This window comes from Doryrhamphus excisus, chromosome 3 (genome assembly GCF_030265055.1).
Source record: "Doryrhamphus excisus isolate RoL2022-K1 chromosome 3, RoL_Dexc_1.0, whole genome shotgun sequence".
Classification (NCBI taxonomy): Eukaryota; Metazoa; Chordata; class Actinopteri; order Syngnathiformes; family Syngnathidae; genus Doryrhamphus; species Doryrhamphus excisus.
The window spans coordinates 28,790,934-28,809,136 of NC_080468.1; the positions used below are offsets into that span (position 1 = coordinate 28,790,934).

General features: G+C 47.6%; 2 protein-coding genes across 6 annotated transcripts in view; both read right to left on the bottom strand.

Annotated features, from left to right (window-relative positions):
- Positions 1–2,066, bottom strand: part of sdk2b (sidekick cell adhesion molecule 2b) — a 274,153-nt gene extending 272,087 nt beyond the window's left edge. For all 4 annotated transcript variants that reach the window (XM_058067737.1, XM_058067734.1, XM_058067735.1 and 1 more), the window contains exon 1: positions 1,507–2,066. In XM_058067737.1, coding sequence (XP_057923720.1) covers positions 1,507–1,609 — 103 coding nt within the window. In that variant the 5' untranslated portion in view covers positions 1,610–2,066. The remainder of the gene's footprint in view (positions 1–1,506) is intronic.
- A 7,696-nt stretch (positions 2,067–9,762) lies between these two features.
- On the bottom strand, positions 9,763–16,822 carry LOC131125773 (uncharacterized). 2 transcript variants are annotated; one of them, XM_058067633.1, is made up of 9 exons: positions 16,746–16,822; positions 13,402–13,613; positions 13,272–13,322; positions 13,063–13,189; positions 12,639–12,947; positions 12,460–12,570; positions 11,487–11,765; positions 11,324–11,425; positions 9,763–10,603 (listed from the first exon to the last, which is right to left on the bottom strand). In XM_058067633.1, the coding sequence occupies exons 2-9, from the start codon at positions 13,585–13,587 to the stop codon at positions 10,329–10,331; spliced, it is 1,440 nt and encodes a 479-aa protein (XP_057923616.1). In that variant the 5' UTR covers positions 13,588–13,613; positions 16,746–16,822; the 3' UTR covers positions 9,763–10,328. The 2 variants fall into 2 exon arrangements, with proteins under 2 accessions (XP_057923616.1, XP_057923615.1); XM_058067632.1 differs by having other exon boundaries at positions 11,324–11,428.
- Between the last annotated feature and the right edge of the window lie 1,381 nt (positions 16,823–18,203).

Genomic DNA, 18,203 nt, shown 5'->3' on the forward strand with positions numbered 1-18,203 from the left:
TGAATAACTTCCAACATAAACCAGCTTAGGTGGCAAACAGTCACAAATTAATTGGTCTCTTTGAAACTGTGAGCTCTGCTTACTTTTAGAACTCTACCTGATCCAAATAGTGTGCCGCTTCCAGGGCGCAGAGTTCATCATCCTCCTTGTCGATAAAATCTAGCCTGTCTGCTTCCAACTTTCAGGGACTATGGGCTCTGCATATCGCCTTATCCGAGGTGTATCTGCTGGTCTGGGTCAAGGGTCTGATGGGTACATGTTTTGCATTTGCGCTCTACTACTTTCGCCTTAGAAGACTTTTTGTCGTCTTTACAGACTCGTCGCCCTGCAGGGTTGACCTTTTCAGCTTGTGCTTCAAAGGCCGTTGATGGGAAGAGGAGGCAAACCTGTCTGCAGCAGCTTTCACTCTCACCCGCCAAAAGTACCTGGATGGATCTCTTGCCGTCTTTCTCAGAGAGCGACAAAGCTCCGCTGGGAAGAGGAGACTTTATGGCCCTCAGAGGCCGTTCTCCTGTCGTTAAAAAGCCGTTCCGCTAGACCGCTCATTAAAAAAAAAGTCTGGGCCGTGTTCTTCAGATGGAAAAGCGAGCCGGGGTCACTTTCAACGAGGCCAATTAAGGGAAGCTGTGACTAACACCCCCATGTTTTGGTTTACCCGGTCATCACGGCAGAGAGGCTGGCAGGAGGAGGAGGAGGACACGCAAACGGCAATGTCAGGACTCTTAATCCCGAGGACGTGAGATTATCAGCCTCCTGTAAATGTCAGACAGACAGATTCTAGATGGACATCCGCCTTGTTTGTGTTCACCGCCATCGCCATCTCCAGCGCTAAAGAGGGTTTAGGAGTCTGTCTTGCAAGGTACTGCTGCCCAAATGGCAAATACAAAATTAGGCCTGCTGAAAGGAGGAGCTTTGCGTGAACATCCCACGGTCTCCTTTGGAAGACAACCAAGTTTACGAAAAAGATGAGAACCAACTGGTGCTGATTACGTGCCGCTTTTAGGCGCGAGGACTAGGCAGAGGTGGCGCTAATTCATGAAGAACATCTCCCGGGTGGAACGCAGACCACCACCCTCAGCAAGTCCTGACACATTTGGATCCGTAACCAGATTGCACACCTTCAGTCTGGAATTAGTCATGGAGGAAACTCATGACTCGCCGCCGTTTGCTGACAAATGAAGCAAAGTTGATCACTTTGCTACCAATGACATTTGGCATGAAAAGGTGGGAAGCTGTACAGGAATGCTCCCCACCGTGCTCCCAAAGTAACATTCCAAGGAAGATGAAGTGCATCACCGCTGCCAGCATGCAAGGAGATGTTTGGCTTTTTCACACACCAGCCAGTGAGACAAGTTCACCTGATGTGAAGAAGACAGCTCATATTCCCCCGTGGTTGTACCGCACACCCCAGGAGTCATTTTGGGACTCCTCAAGTGTTTGCACAAGTAAAAGATGCCAAAAGATGTTAGAGTGAACAGTTGACACTTTTTCCTTACAGCACCTTACCTTGAGCTAGCGTGCTGTGGCTGATGACGATGACGGTGAAGAATAGCAGTAATAAAATCCACGTTGGGCGCCACATCGACGAGCTCCACCAGACACCCGACATGGTCCCGGAAAGGCAGCCGAGCTGAAGACAACAAGTGCCGGGTGAAGCGTGAAGAGTCCCCGCTGTCCTCTGGTGAGCAGTCAGTCAGTGTCCGCTTGTGTTTTGGATGGCTCTTGATGAAGTTCACAGGAGGTCCACCTTGCTGAAGACCGAACTTGCACCGTCCTCTGTGGGTCAAAAGCCCGCAAACGGAGCTTCAGAAGCCAGTCCCTGGTAGTAGCGGTCCGCGTCAGCCACCGCGAGCATCCCCGTCAAACTTCCACCCGCCCCGCGGCGCGCCGTCAGCCCTCACCGGTGCACTTTGTGGGAAGCACGGAGAAGTTCGGCTGCGGAGAAGGAGGAGGCTGAAGAGGAGGAGGGATAAAAGGAGGAGGGAGGAAGAAGCCGGGACACGGTCACACCGTCCGCTCGGAGCGTGCCTGCCGCGGCAGGAGAGGAGGAGAGCCCGAGTGTGTGGTGTGTGTGCTCCGCGGAGGACTAGTCGGGCTTCTTTATGAGCAGACGCGACCATGGAGATTGGAGGAGGGCGGGGTAGGCTGACACCTAGCGGCAGAAAGTGGAAAGGCACTCTCATAACCGCTCATCTTTTCCTACCCTACAGCGGACCCCATCCCAGCGTATCATAACCCATATCATAACAACTGCTGTGTTCTAATTAATCCCTGCTTTATTCTCACACCACAACTTTAGAAAGCTCATGTATGCCAACTTGGCGACTGCGGCTGAAGCCTGGGTCATGTTTCTTAAAAATGGCAGCCAGGTGTTTTTTATGGAAGAATTATGTTTTTTCAAGCGGTGCAGGGCAGCAATATTGAGAATGACAATAATGGATTAGATATTGAAAGTGATTCACAATGAAGTGAAGCCATTATTCATTCACTCACCAGTCACATACTGGTGGTGGTAACCTACAACGGCAGTGACTGGGTAGAGGGAGTGGGGATCCAACCGCCTACTTTGCGGTTTCTGGATGACCTTGTCTTGCTCCTGAACCACTGCCGCCCAAATGTTGCTTTCTGTGGAGCTAAAGACCAGACAGACAGCCACCAGGGGGCATGTTTGTGTGATATCTGCTAGCTGATGCCAGGATTTCACCCAAAAAAAGACGGCATGATGTATGAATTTCAAGGAGCTCTTTTTTCCTTCTTTTTTCTTTTCTGTGGAAGTGCAAAAACCACGGTTCATGAGCGGGAACTCTTCCCATTAAGCAGGAAAATCCATTATTTGAATTTTTGACAGATGTGAGGTCCTCCACGGCAACATGATGATTTGTGTCAGCATCATGTCAGCTGGCGTGTTTGTTGTTCTTGTCTTCTGTTGGAGGCTGGGGGGACGTTTGAGGCGCGCATGGGACGAGGCGGCGTGTTGTTTACTAGCACGCATCCTGTATAGGAGGGGGTGATCATGAGACATGCAGGAGGAAGGAGCGATGGAGAGTGACTGAGCAAATGTCGCTTCCAGATGGGAGGAGCGGACGAGGATCATGACCGAGCAAATGTTCCATGTCTTGAAAATGACAACGCCTGCCTGGCTGGGAACAAGAGTGCTTAATGTTCCCTATGTTTTGGGGATTTTTTACATTTTTGTTTCGATGGCTGCAATGCCGCAGGAAAATAACACAGCATCTCTCAGAATGGTCTTGCTGTTTCCATCTCAGCACTGAAGATAACAGCAGAGTGGATGCAGCCAGCACCTCACCCACATTCTGAGGCCAAGCTCACTATAGCATTCTGCAACCAAACCGCACAACGGTGCAGACATATTTCATGCTATCCTGACATTTGCCCCAGGCGCTCACATTTAAGACCCCAGAGCAGGCATGCTTTCCATTTTGGGCAGCAGAAATTGTCATTCCGGAAGAGTACAATTGCATGTTTTTGTTTGAAAGAGCATACATTCACAATGAGTACATGCAAGTTCAAGTGCACGGCAATGCAGCCAGTGTCACTCGTTTTAATATTGGGGGGTCCAAAGGCTTTTCCTCCAGTGAGGGCTATATGGTGAAAAATGAAAGGGTGCAGATTTTGATGAAGATTTTGACGATCAACACGTCGCTATGATCGCAAGTTCAATAAATATCCCTGTCATCTTACATGTTTGCTCTTCTTGTCAGTTTCTAAATACTGACTTTTTGTGGCTAAAGGATCTTCCTTCCTGGATAGCATCTACCCGTCCATCTTCCCATGCTTATCCCAGATGGGGTGGCAGGGGCAGCAGCCTAAGCAGGGAATCAGACTTCCCTCAACCCGACTACTTCATCCCGAGGTGTTCCCAGGCCAGTGGAGAGACACCGCCCTCCCCCCCAAACGTGTCCGGAGTCTTCTCCTACACGCCAGAAACAACTCCCAGGGAGGCGTCCGGGAGGCATCCTGAGAAGATGCCGGAGCCACCCCATTGTGCTCCTCTCAATGCAGAGGAGCAATGCCTTTGTCCGAGTTTCTCACCTTATCTCCAGCCACCATACAGAGAAAACTCACTTGGTCCACTTGTACCCTCCACCTTGTCCTTTGGGTCATTCCCCAAAGATCAGGACCTTGGGAGAGGGTATAAGGTAGATCCATCGTTAAATGGAGAGCTTTGCCTTTTGTCTCAGCTCTGTCTTCAACACAGCGGACCGGTGCAGAGTCCACATCAATCCACCTGTCTAGCTTATCTATCTTTGGACTCATTCCCATGCCAGTAATAATATAACGCTTTCCTAAACCCATCCATCCATTTTCTATATCCTCATTCGGGAGTGGCGGTATAATGGAGCCTATTCCAGCTGTCTTCGGGCGAGAGGCGGGGTACACCCTGGACTGGTGGCCAGCCAATCACAGGGCACATATAGACAAACAACCATTCACACTCACATTCATACCTATGGACAATTTGGAGTAGCCAATTAAACTAGCATGTTTTTGGAATGTGGGAGGAAACCGGAGTACCCGGAGAAAACCCACGCATGCACGGGGAGAACATGCAAACTCCACACAGAGATGCCCAAGCGGAGATTCCAACCCAGGTCTTCCCATCTCCTGACTCTGGGGCCTACATGCTAACCACTCAACCACCGTGCGCCTCAACCGAATATTCCAACTTTTCCTAATTGGAGCAGCCATGTGGACATTATGCTTGTAAAAGTAATGCTGAGTTTTCCATTTTGCTGATGATTTTACTTGCCAGTCTGCACTCTGTGAACTGAGATGACATGAAAAATCATTTCTGTGCGACAAATGACGGAGGCATCACTTTTGGCAGATGGAGATGTGAAGCCGTGGATTCCAAAGCAAGAGAGAGAGGAAAGAAGATCTGAGAAACAGATGGCCCAAAATATCCAAATAAAGAAATAAATAAAGAGAAATAGCCAAGAAATACAAATCAATATGCAGAAAGTGCAGCTGGAAGCCAAGCCAGAGAAAACATCGAGGCGACAGTGTGCCTTTCATTCAAAGTCATCACTGAGGGAAACATCATTGATGAATTGTGGTGTCATTCAAAATCAATAGGCTTCTTAACCTGACATGAAACAAGAATGACATTTGCAAGACAATCACTTTCACTTCCCCTTTCTAACTTTAGAAAAAAGTGCTGACCAGCCAACATTTCAACTACAGCCGCCTCGGACACCTTGTGCCCTTAAAATTGATGCCAGTGTTCCCAGGAGGATAGTGGTAATGTTGGTCCGGGTGCTGAAGATGCCTTCACTGTATGCCTTCACTCATGTCGATATTTGTAAATCCATCCCAAATGCTCTCCATTGGATCGAGATGAGGGGAAGACCCAGGATGGTCCAGTCATTACCACAGAGACCAAGGCCTTCAGTCGTGAGGGATGATGCCCCCGCGCCACCCTATGCTCCAGCATTCCATTGAAGGATGAGGCTGGTGGAAAACATCTCAGGTGGGATCTCCTTGTCATGCCAGTAATGTTGGAAGCCATCAGGACCGTCAAGGGAGGAGAAAACTTCCTTCCACCTTTCAATGTCCCATGTTTGGTGCTCTCCTGCTCATTCCAGACCTTGAGGGAGACCAGGCCTTTGAAGATGTTTCTTCTCTGGCAAATAGCGTTTGATGGTCACCATGACAGTATGAACACCTGACACTAAACTTTGATGAACAGCCTACTTGACTTTCATGCTTCATGCCTCTTTTTGAATTTGGAATCTCTGCTTAGAACCTCCTTTTGAGCCAACAGTTCAAAACGTACATTACTTGTATTTATTAACTGCTCTTGAAAGAAAAGTGTCCTTTTGGGGATGGGGGTGCCTATCATCCACAATCTTGGTGTGAAAAATGAACACAATAACATTTCAGCGCACCTATTTCGACTATAAATCATTTCAAAAAAGCTCCATCAAGGTTTTATGGTTTTATATCCATGCTGTGATCATGCAGTACCAGGTACATTCATGGTAATAGGTAATACTACAGTATTTTGCTGTATATTGATCATTTTAAACTTCTTTACTGGGCACATTACTTTCACATAGATAGGAACCAACACTACTTCAGTCAACAAGAACAGCATAGAAGGAACGGGTGTGTTTGCCATTACTAATCATGGCGGATGCCACGATTACTACCCCCACAGATGAATGTTGGACAAACGAGGATCCGGAATGGCGTCTTTTTGAGCCTGAATATATGGAGGATGAGCTCCAGGTCATCAGGTAGGACTGCCTCTCCCCACAGGCAGAGAATAAAGTTGTGGGGGGTCAGGCAGATCCAGCTATAGTGAAACACCAGAAGGGGAGTTACACCGCGTTGTACGTGCTGGCTAAATGGCAAGAGACACGCATGTGGCCTGCATGGATTTTCAAACCTGCAGACAGCATGCAAAGCCCATAGGAAGACAATTGGGATGCAAATTATTTTTCTGCATGCATGCAGGAAAACCTTGCACGCAGTCGGGCCACAAGGCAGGGGGGGAACACTAGGGTTCTCCCCACCTCTGTGGACGCTCGGCGGCATTGGGGGTGACTTGTCCTAGTCACGATAGCCGCAGGTGCCGTAGGAAGCCAGTACGGCCATCTTGCAGTAGCAGGGAGCGGCCTGCACAAGCCTCTCATGAAATGTAAGCTGTATAAGTACAACACAATGGCAACACCTCCGATACGTGCTTCCCATAACCAGCAGATTTTTGCAAGAAAAGGCAGTTCTGTAGCGAATCATCTTTGAGATTGGTTGAATAATGGCTGTTTTAACGTAGGTAGGATTCTGGCATGTATAGCATTGTATACCATTGTATACCCTTATAGCATGTATCCTGTCAATTATCCAGGCCTGAGATGTTTTAGCAGGGTTTTTTTTATTCATGGAGGGTGCCACCAGATGGAGTACCAGAGAGTAATCAGGTATTATTTCTCTACAAATCAACAAACAGTTAACAGTTCCCTTATCATCGGAGCACTTCTAGAGCAGGAAGAGGAACTCAGTTTCCCTTTAGAGACCACTTGGACCTAGCTAGACCTTGGCTGCTTGGGCTGAGCCTTCTCTCCAGCACTGGCATTGGACTGTTTGTTGCTAGGCCTTTTAATGTCTGAGACTTTGAGCTTTATTTCACAGTTGGTAGAACCAAAACAATCTGGGTGGACCTCACCCTGCTAAAAAGGGGAAGTCCTTAAAGCAGAAGAAGATGCTCCCTTTGTGTGATTATGCAGCACACGGACACATACTCAGTATGAATATTGATGAAAAAACATGTGTATGTAGAAGAAGGAAATGAGGGACACAGAGACACACGCCCTGAGCCAGCCCGCTTGGAGCCAGGAACCATGGCGCTCCACGTGGGAGTCCCGACCTTCCCCGCTAGCCGCTAAGCTAATGGAGATGTGTTTACGTTTGCGTCTGGCTTTCCCGACCAATTGTCTGCCGGCCCGTGACTTCCTGGAATGTTTCCCACAGAGGAGATAATGGCACTCTTGGCAGGAAGTGGACGAGCAGAGCGGAGACAAGCGGTAATTACAAGAATGATGGCTTTTTACCAATGAGCCATGTCAGCATGTCAGTCACATGACCGTTCCCCCGGAATGATCCGTACGGCGTGATCACGTTAAGGTAGACAAGTCTTCCCGGTTCAGGTAAGTGACTGACAGACTCTGCATCTTGGGGAAAATCCTCTTTTCGGGCTTCCAAATCTCCACCATGATTGACGAGAAGGAATTACATTTGTCAAACCTGACTTCTGCGTGAACTTCATTCCGAGTTCCAAGCTGATGATGCAAACCTACTTTTAATTTTCAAGTTTTTTAACCACACCAAAGATGCTCATCAAGTATGAAGTCACACATTCAAACAGACACAATTTGTTTACGCTAATCAAAGATCTACAGCAGGGATTCTCAACTGCTAGTCAGGTCCTAAAAGTGGGTCGTGGGTCCATGTTGGGTCACAGACAGATAGTCAAAAATGACATGACAGCTGTGCTTCTCAGGCTCCTTGGTGGACATGAGAGGCTATAGGGGTGCACGATCATTATTACTGCGGAACCCCACCTGTGACGTTAACACCCAGTCCTAACTTCGCCTGAGTTCACTTGTAAACAAACATTGACTTCCTGAGGAAGACATTCCACATGCTAGTTGTACGGCATGCTCCACGGTGAGGGAGAAAACCCCATGGAGCACGCAACAAGCCTGAAACGGCAGTTTCAGCAGCTCATCCGCTATACGGGTCCATCTTTACGCACTCCTATCACAGAACTTTCCAGAAGACTTCCAAAGTCCAGCTTTGTCTTTCAGTTGCCCAATCGTCAGGCGAGCTGCATCGGTGTCCCGCCTAGCGCATACTACTGTCACCCATTTGGTAATATTGGTCTCCATCAGCGGGTCTCGATTACTTTCTGCCATGCCCAGAACCTCAGGTTAATTCATGCTAGCACATGCTAGCCTGTTATGACACAGCAACGTTACAATCTTCACACTCCAGACCCGTTCGTACTGATGGATGGTGGCCCTGTATTCATTGTGGGCTTTTAAATGTTCTTCCTGTCACTCACCGCATCATGAAGACAACACCCCACCTGCTGCGCCGGAGGTTTGTGGGAAGTGTTTGTTGTATGTTAAAAAGATGAATCAACCTACTTCGGAATGGATCCCTGCTCTATTCACCTTTCTCCCTCCCAACTTTGCTTGTGTCACCCAGGTGCCCGCCCCCACCTGATAGACTTTCTCAGCCTGTCAGCATTGGAAATCGGAATTGTTCTCTTCTAGGGCTGCAACTCCCCATTATTTTCTTAGTCGATTCATCTGAAGCTTGTTTCGAATAATTGAGCCATCTGTCTGGACCAAATCAATGTGGACCGAATAAAGTTTGTGGTTTGAAAAGGGGGTTATGTTAATAAAAGTAAACACACAAAGATCATTGGTCATCTTTCATCTATAAGGACATTTAAAAATATTGGGAGGCTGGAATCACAGGACATTTACATGTTTTAAATCCAAAAACAATTGAAGACCAAAAATAGATGTTGACATGAATGACATGAATTACCAAATCCGATACAGGTGACATATGAACAAAAAAGTGAAATGTGCAGTGTGAACCCAAGCATGATGCTCTGAGACGGAATCAGCACGACATCACTATATTCATCTCATGTATGGTGAAGCCTGACCTTTGACAGCCCCAGGTCCGCTTCCGCCTGAGCGAAGTTGCCCCCCACTCAAAACTCAATAGTCTAAATTTTGGTGCTATGTTTGTGTTGTTTTGTGCAGGTAAAATGATATTTGTGCTGCTTTCGTTTTGGTGTTACTAGTTTATTACATAGGTCAACCAAAGGTCAGTCAGCCCCCCCAGCATGCTCCGAATTTAAATTTAAGTCTTTTTGTGCTCGTTTTGTGCAGTTTTGTGCAGTTTTGTGCAGGTAACATTTTTGGCCTATTACATAACCAGCGCCCCAGCATTCACCGAATTGAACCAAAGTAGTGTCAATGTGTGTTTTGTGCAGGTGAAATTAAATTTGTTTTGTTTCGTTTGAGATATTAGTCACTCACGTCCTCCAACCTACTAGGGGGTCAGTATCTTGCCCAGGATACTTCCACGTGATCACAGGATGACGGAGGATCTAACTTGCCATTTGCAGATGGCTCTCGCTGTGGTTTGCCGAGTCTCATCACTATATGGATGCTGTGTCTTTCAGCCGTGGAAAGCATTGAGGCAATTTGTGTCAACTTAATACTTTATTGCACAGGTAATGCAAGCTCCAGTATGTGTTGGAATACCATGAACAGCTACAGAAAGATCCAAAGAATACATCAATAATAATCATAATCACACATTTTTTCTCCCCAATTCACAAAGCATACTTACAAACGTGAGACTGTTCGCAGCTCGAAATATAATCTTAGCATTTAGCTTTGTCCAAATCAAAAATTGCCACGCGGGCCAACTACAGTTTGGAACCATTGTCAATGATTGCTAACATTAGCAGCTAAACTTAACCGAATCGCTATCATTCTGCGGTTCCTTTAGGGGTTATATATGGAATACAAAATACGAAAAGCGGTACCAGTAGGTGGCATCAGCCGATACACCCAACTGTTCAAACCTAATGCTTGATATTCAAATAGAAATACCAAATAGAAAGTCCGGACGCCATCATGCAATTAAAACACAAACCACACACGAAACGTTACACACAAGAAAAGCCACGCCAATGCTATTGAATAAAAAGCCAACAAATATGGTAGCATCCATCCAGTACTGATACTACCCCATACTGCCAGGTAACCTCTAGTTTACACGGGATTGATGAGGAAGCCGCTGAAAAACAATCTTGTATATGAATGCTTAGCGTGAGGCATGACATACACCTCGTCTCCCTTCCCCAGGTGTATGACCCTGCTGACGGTGGCACCGTCACCATCCTTATCGACGGAGGCAGACGCCACCATCATGCTCTCGGTGTTCCCATCCATCTTCTTCCGATGCACACCAACATGAATGTTCCCCCAATACGTGAAGCAGCTTAAGGTGAAGAAGTAGACACCCTCGGAGGGGGCTGTGAAAACACCTGCAGGTGGACACACAATGGCTGTGTTTGAAACCGCATACTTACCTACTATACTCATACTAACTCTTACTGAGTATGCAGTGTATCGCCACTGGCAGTATGCAATTTTTGAGTACACGAGAAGTTCCCGGATACATACTGCATTTGCCAGAAATGTTGCGTTAAGTATCGCTTACTACTCACACTCAAATTACCCAGGATGCAACGCGACGTGACATCACCTCAAGCAGGATTTATTGCGAGTTAGTTCGCTTCTTGTTTTCAAAGTAAAAGCAGTGATTTATCACTGTTTTTTTGTATAAGAAAAGTAGGGGGGTGTTTTATTTTGTGAAAATAACCTGAAATTTTGCCGAATTCGTCCGAACAAAATTGTAAACGGTTGGTATTTGGACAAATAAATGGCACATTCTAAATCTAAACAGCCACTTTCTCGCCTGATAAAAAAAAAAATCTCAATAAAGTGATGTATTTAAAGAGTTTAAAGCGAAAGTGAAGTCAGTTTCAGCCTGGGTAGGAGCGCAATGCATTGTGGGTTATCATATAGTATGCTGTAGTGTAAACACTTTGCATACTGTCTGATGGATTGGGTATGCAGTATGGAGTGTGGATAGTATGGGCATGGAAGCATGTAGTTAGTAAGTATGCAGTTTCGAACACAGCCAATGACACCTTGGTTGGCGCCCCCCAGTGGTGCTAATTAACAGTCAGCTGACATGGTACCTGTCTGGATGTCATAGGCGTTACCCATGTTGATGTGCACTTTGCCAAACGCCAACTTGTCATCTATGCTGCCCTCGACTGAGACCACCACCTTCTGTTTGCCTGCTGGATGACACGTCAGGTCAGAGGTCAGGTACACTCCGATGCGTTTATTCTGACTTACCTGCTACGAGGAACCCACTGAAAATCGTTTGGTTGCGATGATGTTGAAGATCATGGTCTTTACAAGGCTTCAAATAGACGATGTCTCCCTTCACCAGGTGTCTGATCTTGCTTAGGGTGGCACTGTGGTGCTTATATTTGATGGTGTTCATCACACGTGTCCACCACCACAGACTGCCCGGACTCACTGTCTTATGCATAAATATATCAATGATGCCATCCAACGTGTGGTAGGTTAAGGTAAAGAAGTAGACGCCCTCGCTGGGGGCTGTGAAGACGCCTGCGGGGAGACAACCATACCTTTCTTAGCGCCCCCAGTGGTGCTGACTCAGGGTCAAAACAAGCAAAGGATTTTGCAAGGGACGATCAGACAGATCAGTATCGGACAATTTCTGTAAAAAACTTGCATGATGGGCATATGTCAATAAAAGCCTGTCAATGCCCAACACCAGTGGCTAGTATGATTGCAACCCGCTGCCCCCTTTTCCTGCAGTCTTGGGTCTTGACCTGAACATGTGCCACGAAAACTATCTTGCGAGGGTAAAAAGCTTTACTCGGCATGCTCACTGCAGTATAGTAAGTTTTCGAAAATTCCGGCTTCCAGAGTGGGAAAACCTGAAAACAGTCTTTTCGTGTAGATGTCAGGCACGATAACAATGACATCACCAACCAAGCGCCACCATGTGGCCGTCACGTGACCAGAATTTAGCTTTGATGCCGAGCTGATATCTGAATTTCACCCTTGTCGACATTGTCCTGATATTTTCTTTTCCCCAAAATGGCTCGCAGTAGGAATTCCACTTCTGGTAAGTCGAGATAAGCCTTGGAAAAGACAGTCGACAGATGTATGGACATGCGTTCTTCTGTGGTTTGTTGTGTCATGTGGTTAGTGGAGCTGAGCCTTGTGGCAGTGTGGATGCAAACTTTTTTCATTCCCAAATGCTATGCTAGTTATCCATCATGTGACATCGTACCTGTCTGGGTGTCATATCCGTTACCCATGTTGACGCTTGCGTAGTCAAAGACTAACCTGCCATCTCTGGTTTTGTTGCCCCCCGTGGCTGAGAACGCCACCTGATGTTTGCCTGCAGGATGACACAACAGGTGTCAGCTAAGAGCTCAAGTACTCGTATGACCTTTACTCTTGACTTACCAGTTTCAGCCAGCTCCTCCAGATTCTCCATAGAATGGACAAGGATGACGCTGAAAACCGTTTGTCCGACATGACGCTGAGGAGCATGGTCTCCAAAAAGTAGGATGTACACCCCGTCTCCCTTCTCCAGCTGTACCATCTTGCTGACGGTGGCACTGTGGTTCTTAGCTTTGGTGTTGTCCAACACCTCCATGAACCAGACACCCCAATCCACCTTCTCTCGATGCAGGCCGAGATGAATGACCCCACCATCTGTGTGGCAGCTTAAGGTGAAGAAGTAGACGCCCTTGTAGGGGGCTGTGAAAACACCTGCAGGGAGACAATCACACCTTTGTTAGCGCCCCCCCAGTGGTGCTGACTCAAGGAGCTAACCAGCTACCAACAAATGCTATGCTAGTTAGCCGTTAGGTGACATCGTACCTACCTGTCTGCTTGTCATAGGCATTCCCCACGTTGGCGTACTCTACGTCCAAGATCATCCTTTTATGGTTTATTTTGTCACCTCCTGATGCTGAGACCACCACCAGCTTGTCCTCCCGTGCTTTCAGAGTCTGCAGGAGTACAAGTTGGAGTAATACTGTCGTACTTTCTGTCCATGTACATTCAGTCTTAAGTATCCATGTGTGTTTTTACCTTCACTTCCATGTTTGGGGCTTCTGCAGCATCCATGTGTTTTTCCAGAGTCTGTAGGAGTACAAGTTGTGGTAATACTGTAGTACTTCCTGTCCATGTGTGCACATAAAATAGCCATGTATGTTTTTACTGGATTTTCCTCTGCTTTTGTTGCTTCATCGGTGTCCTGCTCATCCATGGGTTGGAGCTGATTCTGCAGGTTAGACGGCGCAGATGCCATGAGGATGAGGATGAGTCCACAGATGAAGGCCAGGAGGATGATGGCCAGCAAGAGGATGAAGGCCTTCTTTCCCTGCACGTCTACCTTCCCCCGCATGATGCAACTTCTGTGTTGAGGCCTGCCTGAACTCGACGAGACATTAGGACATGAGAACTTATCCGTATGTAAGCAGGGCAATTTCAGCCCTACTTTAATATTGTGTCACTGTGTCTTTAAATATGCCAAACATCTGTGAACTGCTGTTAAAGCACACAAAAAAGTGCAGCGTGACCATCTCACTGTTGATTAGCTGATGATATGAAGGTGTTCTTTTTGTGTGGTTGCACCTGATTCACGTAATTCATGTAATATGTTTTGGCGAACTTTTGTCTCCCAGGCAGGCTGCACGGTGATCGAGTGGTTAGCGCGCAGACCTCAAAGCTAGGAGACCTGGGTTCAATTGCACCCTCGGCCGTCTCTGTGTGGGGTTTGCATGTTCTCCCCATCCATGCGTGGGTTTTCTCTGGGTACTCCGGTTTCCTCCCACATTCCAAAAACATGCTAGGTTAACTGGCGACTCCAAATTGTCCATAGTGAAACTGATTGGCTGGTGACCAGTCCAGGGTGTACCCCGCCTCTCGCCCGAAGACAGCTGGGATAGGCTCCAGCATCCCCCGCAACCCTCGTGAGGATAAGCGGTAGAAAATTAATGAATGAATGTCTCCCAGGCCCAGTAGATGAAGTTACCTTGAGATTCTCCTGTATGGATCCTGATCTAATTCATATTTGTTAAAACTGATTATAAAAGCTGAATAGTTACATTAAAATGCACAGTGCTTGTGTGAGACTAGAACAAAGCTATGTTTCATTTAATGGTTTGTAAGAAATACTTCAATGTTAATGCTGAGTTCATGTTCCTTGTTAATGGTAAGTTTTATTGTAAAATCCATATATTTTGTAATATGGTAGACACTTGACACTTGAGCTCCCAATGGGCATCTATTATTCAGATTTGAGGATTTATGAAACTTTGTGTAGTAATTGTCCTGCATATCTGTGTAGGCTGAGGTCTTCTGTGCACGTGGATTGCATCATCCATCTACCAGCACATCTGCCTCCTCCATCGATCGCCTCATCTCCTTCACCCATCCACGCTTCAGCTTCACTCTGCCCCGGTCCTCCCTGCTGCATTGCACCACTTCATACATATAGAACCTTGGGGGGTGGTCTGCAATTGGATGTGCCGGGGGTGAGGAGTTTCCTGGCGGATGCTGGCATTCCTCTGACTTGGTCATCCTTCAATTTTAACCGTACTGTAGACACTCAGTTCTGGGGGGGATCTGGGCAGGCATGGGACCCATCATAGCTCAGCTGTACTCCATTTTTAACTACTTCATAGTTTGCCCTTTGGTGCAGGCTTATTTTTAATTGCACAATATACACAATACCATTCCATTACACACACAAGTGTGGCGGGCTGGACCAGAGAGCCTTCTGCCTACCCTGCGATTGGCTCGCTGGCTGATGGGCGCTCGGGGTGGCCTGGGCTGCGGGATGATTTGGTCTGGTCTGCCAAGCCTTCCTGGGAGTCCCGCTGGAACCAGCTGATGCTGGGGCTTGCCCTTGGGGCGTGGTTGGCGGTACTTCCCTTGGACTGTCCTGGGTCGCCGGCACCTCTGCGTTCAGCAGTCTCTGGGCAGTGGGGCCCATGTTGCTGGTGGCCTGAAGTCTGTGGCGGTAGCTTGGGGTTGCTGCGCTGTGGTGGCTGATGCGGGGACCTGGCTGTGTGCTGGGGTGTGGCCTGATCTCACTCGTGGAGACGAGGGCCTGGGTGGCATGTGGGTGTTGGGGGGCGTGCGCCTCGGGGTCGGGCCTGCTGGGGGTGTCTGCTACCACCGGTCTTTGTACTCTGCTGCACCACTCTTGTCTTTGCCCGTCCCTGGTCTGTCTTCGGTCTCATCGGGGAGGGTTCTCCGGTGCGTGGGTGGTGCGCTCCTGGTTCTGGGGGTTCATCTAGGACCCCTGGGTCCCCCTCCCCGGTAACGTCCTGGATGCCCACGGTGTGCGCTTGCGTGTGTGCGCCTTTGAGCTATTTTAATGTATTTATTGTTTTAAATATTTATTCATCATTAGTATTGTTATATGTATATATATGTGTGGGTATGTATATATGTATATATATATATATATATTATATATAGATATGCTGGGGGGTCGGCACTGCGGGGGCTGGCGCTGGGTGTTCCATCTCTGCTGCCTGGGCCTCCATGGGGTAGTGGGTCCTTGCCTCTTCTGTCCCGGCCGGGGCGCTCCCTTGTGCCCGCTGGTGTGTGGCCTTCGATGCCCTTCTGCCCTAGTGGGGATTGGTCTCTCGCTGGTCTCGGGGTGTAGCTTGCCTACGGCCTGCTGGCGCCCTGTTGCTGGTCGGGATTGCTTCTCCATGGCCCCTTGCTGGTCTCTTCGGGGGCGGTCTTGGGGAGTCGGCCCTGGCTTTGCCCATGCCCACGGGGCCGGTGGTTCTCTGGCTGGCTGCGCGGGGCAGGGTTTACTGGGTGGTAGGAGGCATTCCCTCCCCCTTTGTACACTCTCACTGACAATTACACTTTCACACACACACATTCACACATATGTGCAGTTACACACAGATACATTAATATGTACACCAACAGAAGTGTACACCAACAGAAGTACACACCTCCATATGCGCACTCACAGCACATGGGTGCTTCTCTGCACAGTCTTTATGCTATTGGTATGCTATTATTACAGTAATAATGATGTCAAACAATGAGATTGTAATTGTATGGCTGTAATTCCATTCACTATCACGGTTCATGTCTTCATTGTTACTATTGCCACTGGTAAGTTTGGCTGTTTCATTTCAGTGATATCATACCAGTGATATCCTTAGTTATAATTGATATTTAACTGATGCAGTCCTGTTTGTCACTGTTGTTGTCACGGGAATTGTTGTTGCTACTGTTTTTGTCTCTCTACTGGATATAGAGTACAGAAATTCTACATTTTTCCATTTTTTTAATTATATTGGACCTGACTTGGACTTTGCCATCAGTGACCTGGGAGTTTGCATGTCTTTACACGACATGAAAGACCTGAGACTTTCAAACCATGTGACACGGAGGAGCAGCATCATGAGCAAATAGCAATTTGCATTCCATCCACTTGAAATAAAAGGACATCATTACAAGCTTATTTGTGGCTGAGCCATGTGCAGCCAACAATATACTTCCCCAGCAATAATACTTATTACTTACCAGATGGTTCTCAGGTCTTCTGTGCTGCTTCCACTCACGGGCTGTCTGCTACCCCTAAGACCGACACCCACACCAACATGTCTTACTCTTTGTAGCAAACGTGTCATCCTTTATAGCAAACATGTCCACAGTCATTTCAAGGTATGAGAGAAGCACATCACTAGCACATCATAAAAGTGGCATGATTACCGTCATCAGCTTTAATCTTATTAGTGCTGTCATCTCCTGTTTATCACCAACATTTTTTCAGGTGCTTCCAAAGTCAATGAAAGTAGTTCATTTGTCCAATCCTCTTCAAATCCTATCAAATACACTATATTACCGATAGTATTTGCTCACCCATCAGAATCAGGTATCCTAATGACTTGGCCTGGCCACAGGTGTATAAAATCAAGCACCTAGGCATGCAGACTGTTTCTACAAACATTTGTGAAAGAATGGGACGCTCTCAATCAATTCAAGCGCACAGAGCACATAGCCAGGACGTCACTGAGGCCAGACCTGGTCTTAACATTGGACGCCACAAAACAACTTACAGTCCCCTGGGAAGACCGGATGGAGGAGGCCCACGAGCGGAAGAAGGCCAAATACCTGGAGCTGGTGGAGTTGTGCAGAGAGAGTGGCTGGAGGGCCCGCTGTGAGCCAGTAGAAGTGGGCTGCAGAGGCTTTCTAGGGCAGTCGTTGCATCGAACACTCAAGCTCCTTGGCATCAGAGGGCTGCAAGAAAGAAGGGCCACCAAAAACATCAGCAAGGCGGCCGAAAAAGCCTCGAGGTGGCTGTGGATCAAGAGGGGAGACACATGGAGTAGCACGCTGCTTGGACACAAACCGGGGCCTGATCACCCCCGGTTGGGTCGCCTAGGTGAGGGTGTCTGAAGATCAAAGACCCGAAACACCCAATGACCCTAGGTTCTTCACTGAGGAAGTGTCCAAGCCGCACCCTTGAGGTGTTTCATCAATCTAAGCGTGGAACTGTCATCGGATGCTATCTGTGCAACAAATCCAATCATGAAATTTCCTTGCTCTTAAATATTCCACAGTCAACTGTCAACTTTAATATAAGAAATGGAAGAGTTTGGGAACAACAGCAACTCAGCCACGAAGTGGGAGGCCATGTAAACTGATGGAGGGGGGTCAGCGGATGCTGAGGCGCATAGTACAAAGAGGTTGACGACTTCCTGCACAGTCAATTGCTACAGAGCTCCAAACTCCAAACTGTGTCCTTCAGATTAGCCCAAGTACAGAACACGGAGAGCTTCATGGAATGGGTTTCCACGGCCGAGCAGCTGCATCCAAGCCATAGTTCACCAAGGCAATGCAAAGCGCCGGATGCAGTGGTTTAAAGCATGCCGCCACTAGACTATAGAGCAGTGGAGACACGTTTGTCATTGAAAATGGTGAAAAAGTGAAATATTATGAAAATAGCTACTGTGTTTGGAAACCACTACATGTATATGT

What these genes read in the sequence shown, in the direction of transcription:
- LOC131125773 (XM_058067632.1), bottom strand. Translation starts at nt 13,587, where the DNA reads ATGCGGGGGAAGGTAGACGTGCAGGGAAAGAAGGCCTTCATCCTCTTG. An exon ending in GGAGGAGCTGGCTGAAACTG is followed by an intron (nt 12,571 to 12,638) that starts GTAAGTCAAGAG and finishes GTCATCCTGCAG; the next exon opens with GCAAACATCAGGTGGCGTTC. An exon ending in CGGATATGACACCCAGACAG is followed by an intron (nt 11,766 to 12,459) that starts GTACGATGTCAC and finishes GTCTCCCCGCAG; the next exon opens with GCGTCTTCACAGCCCCCAGC.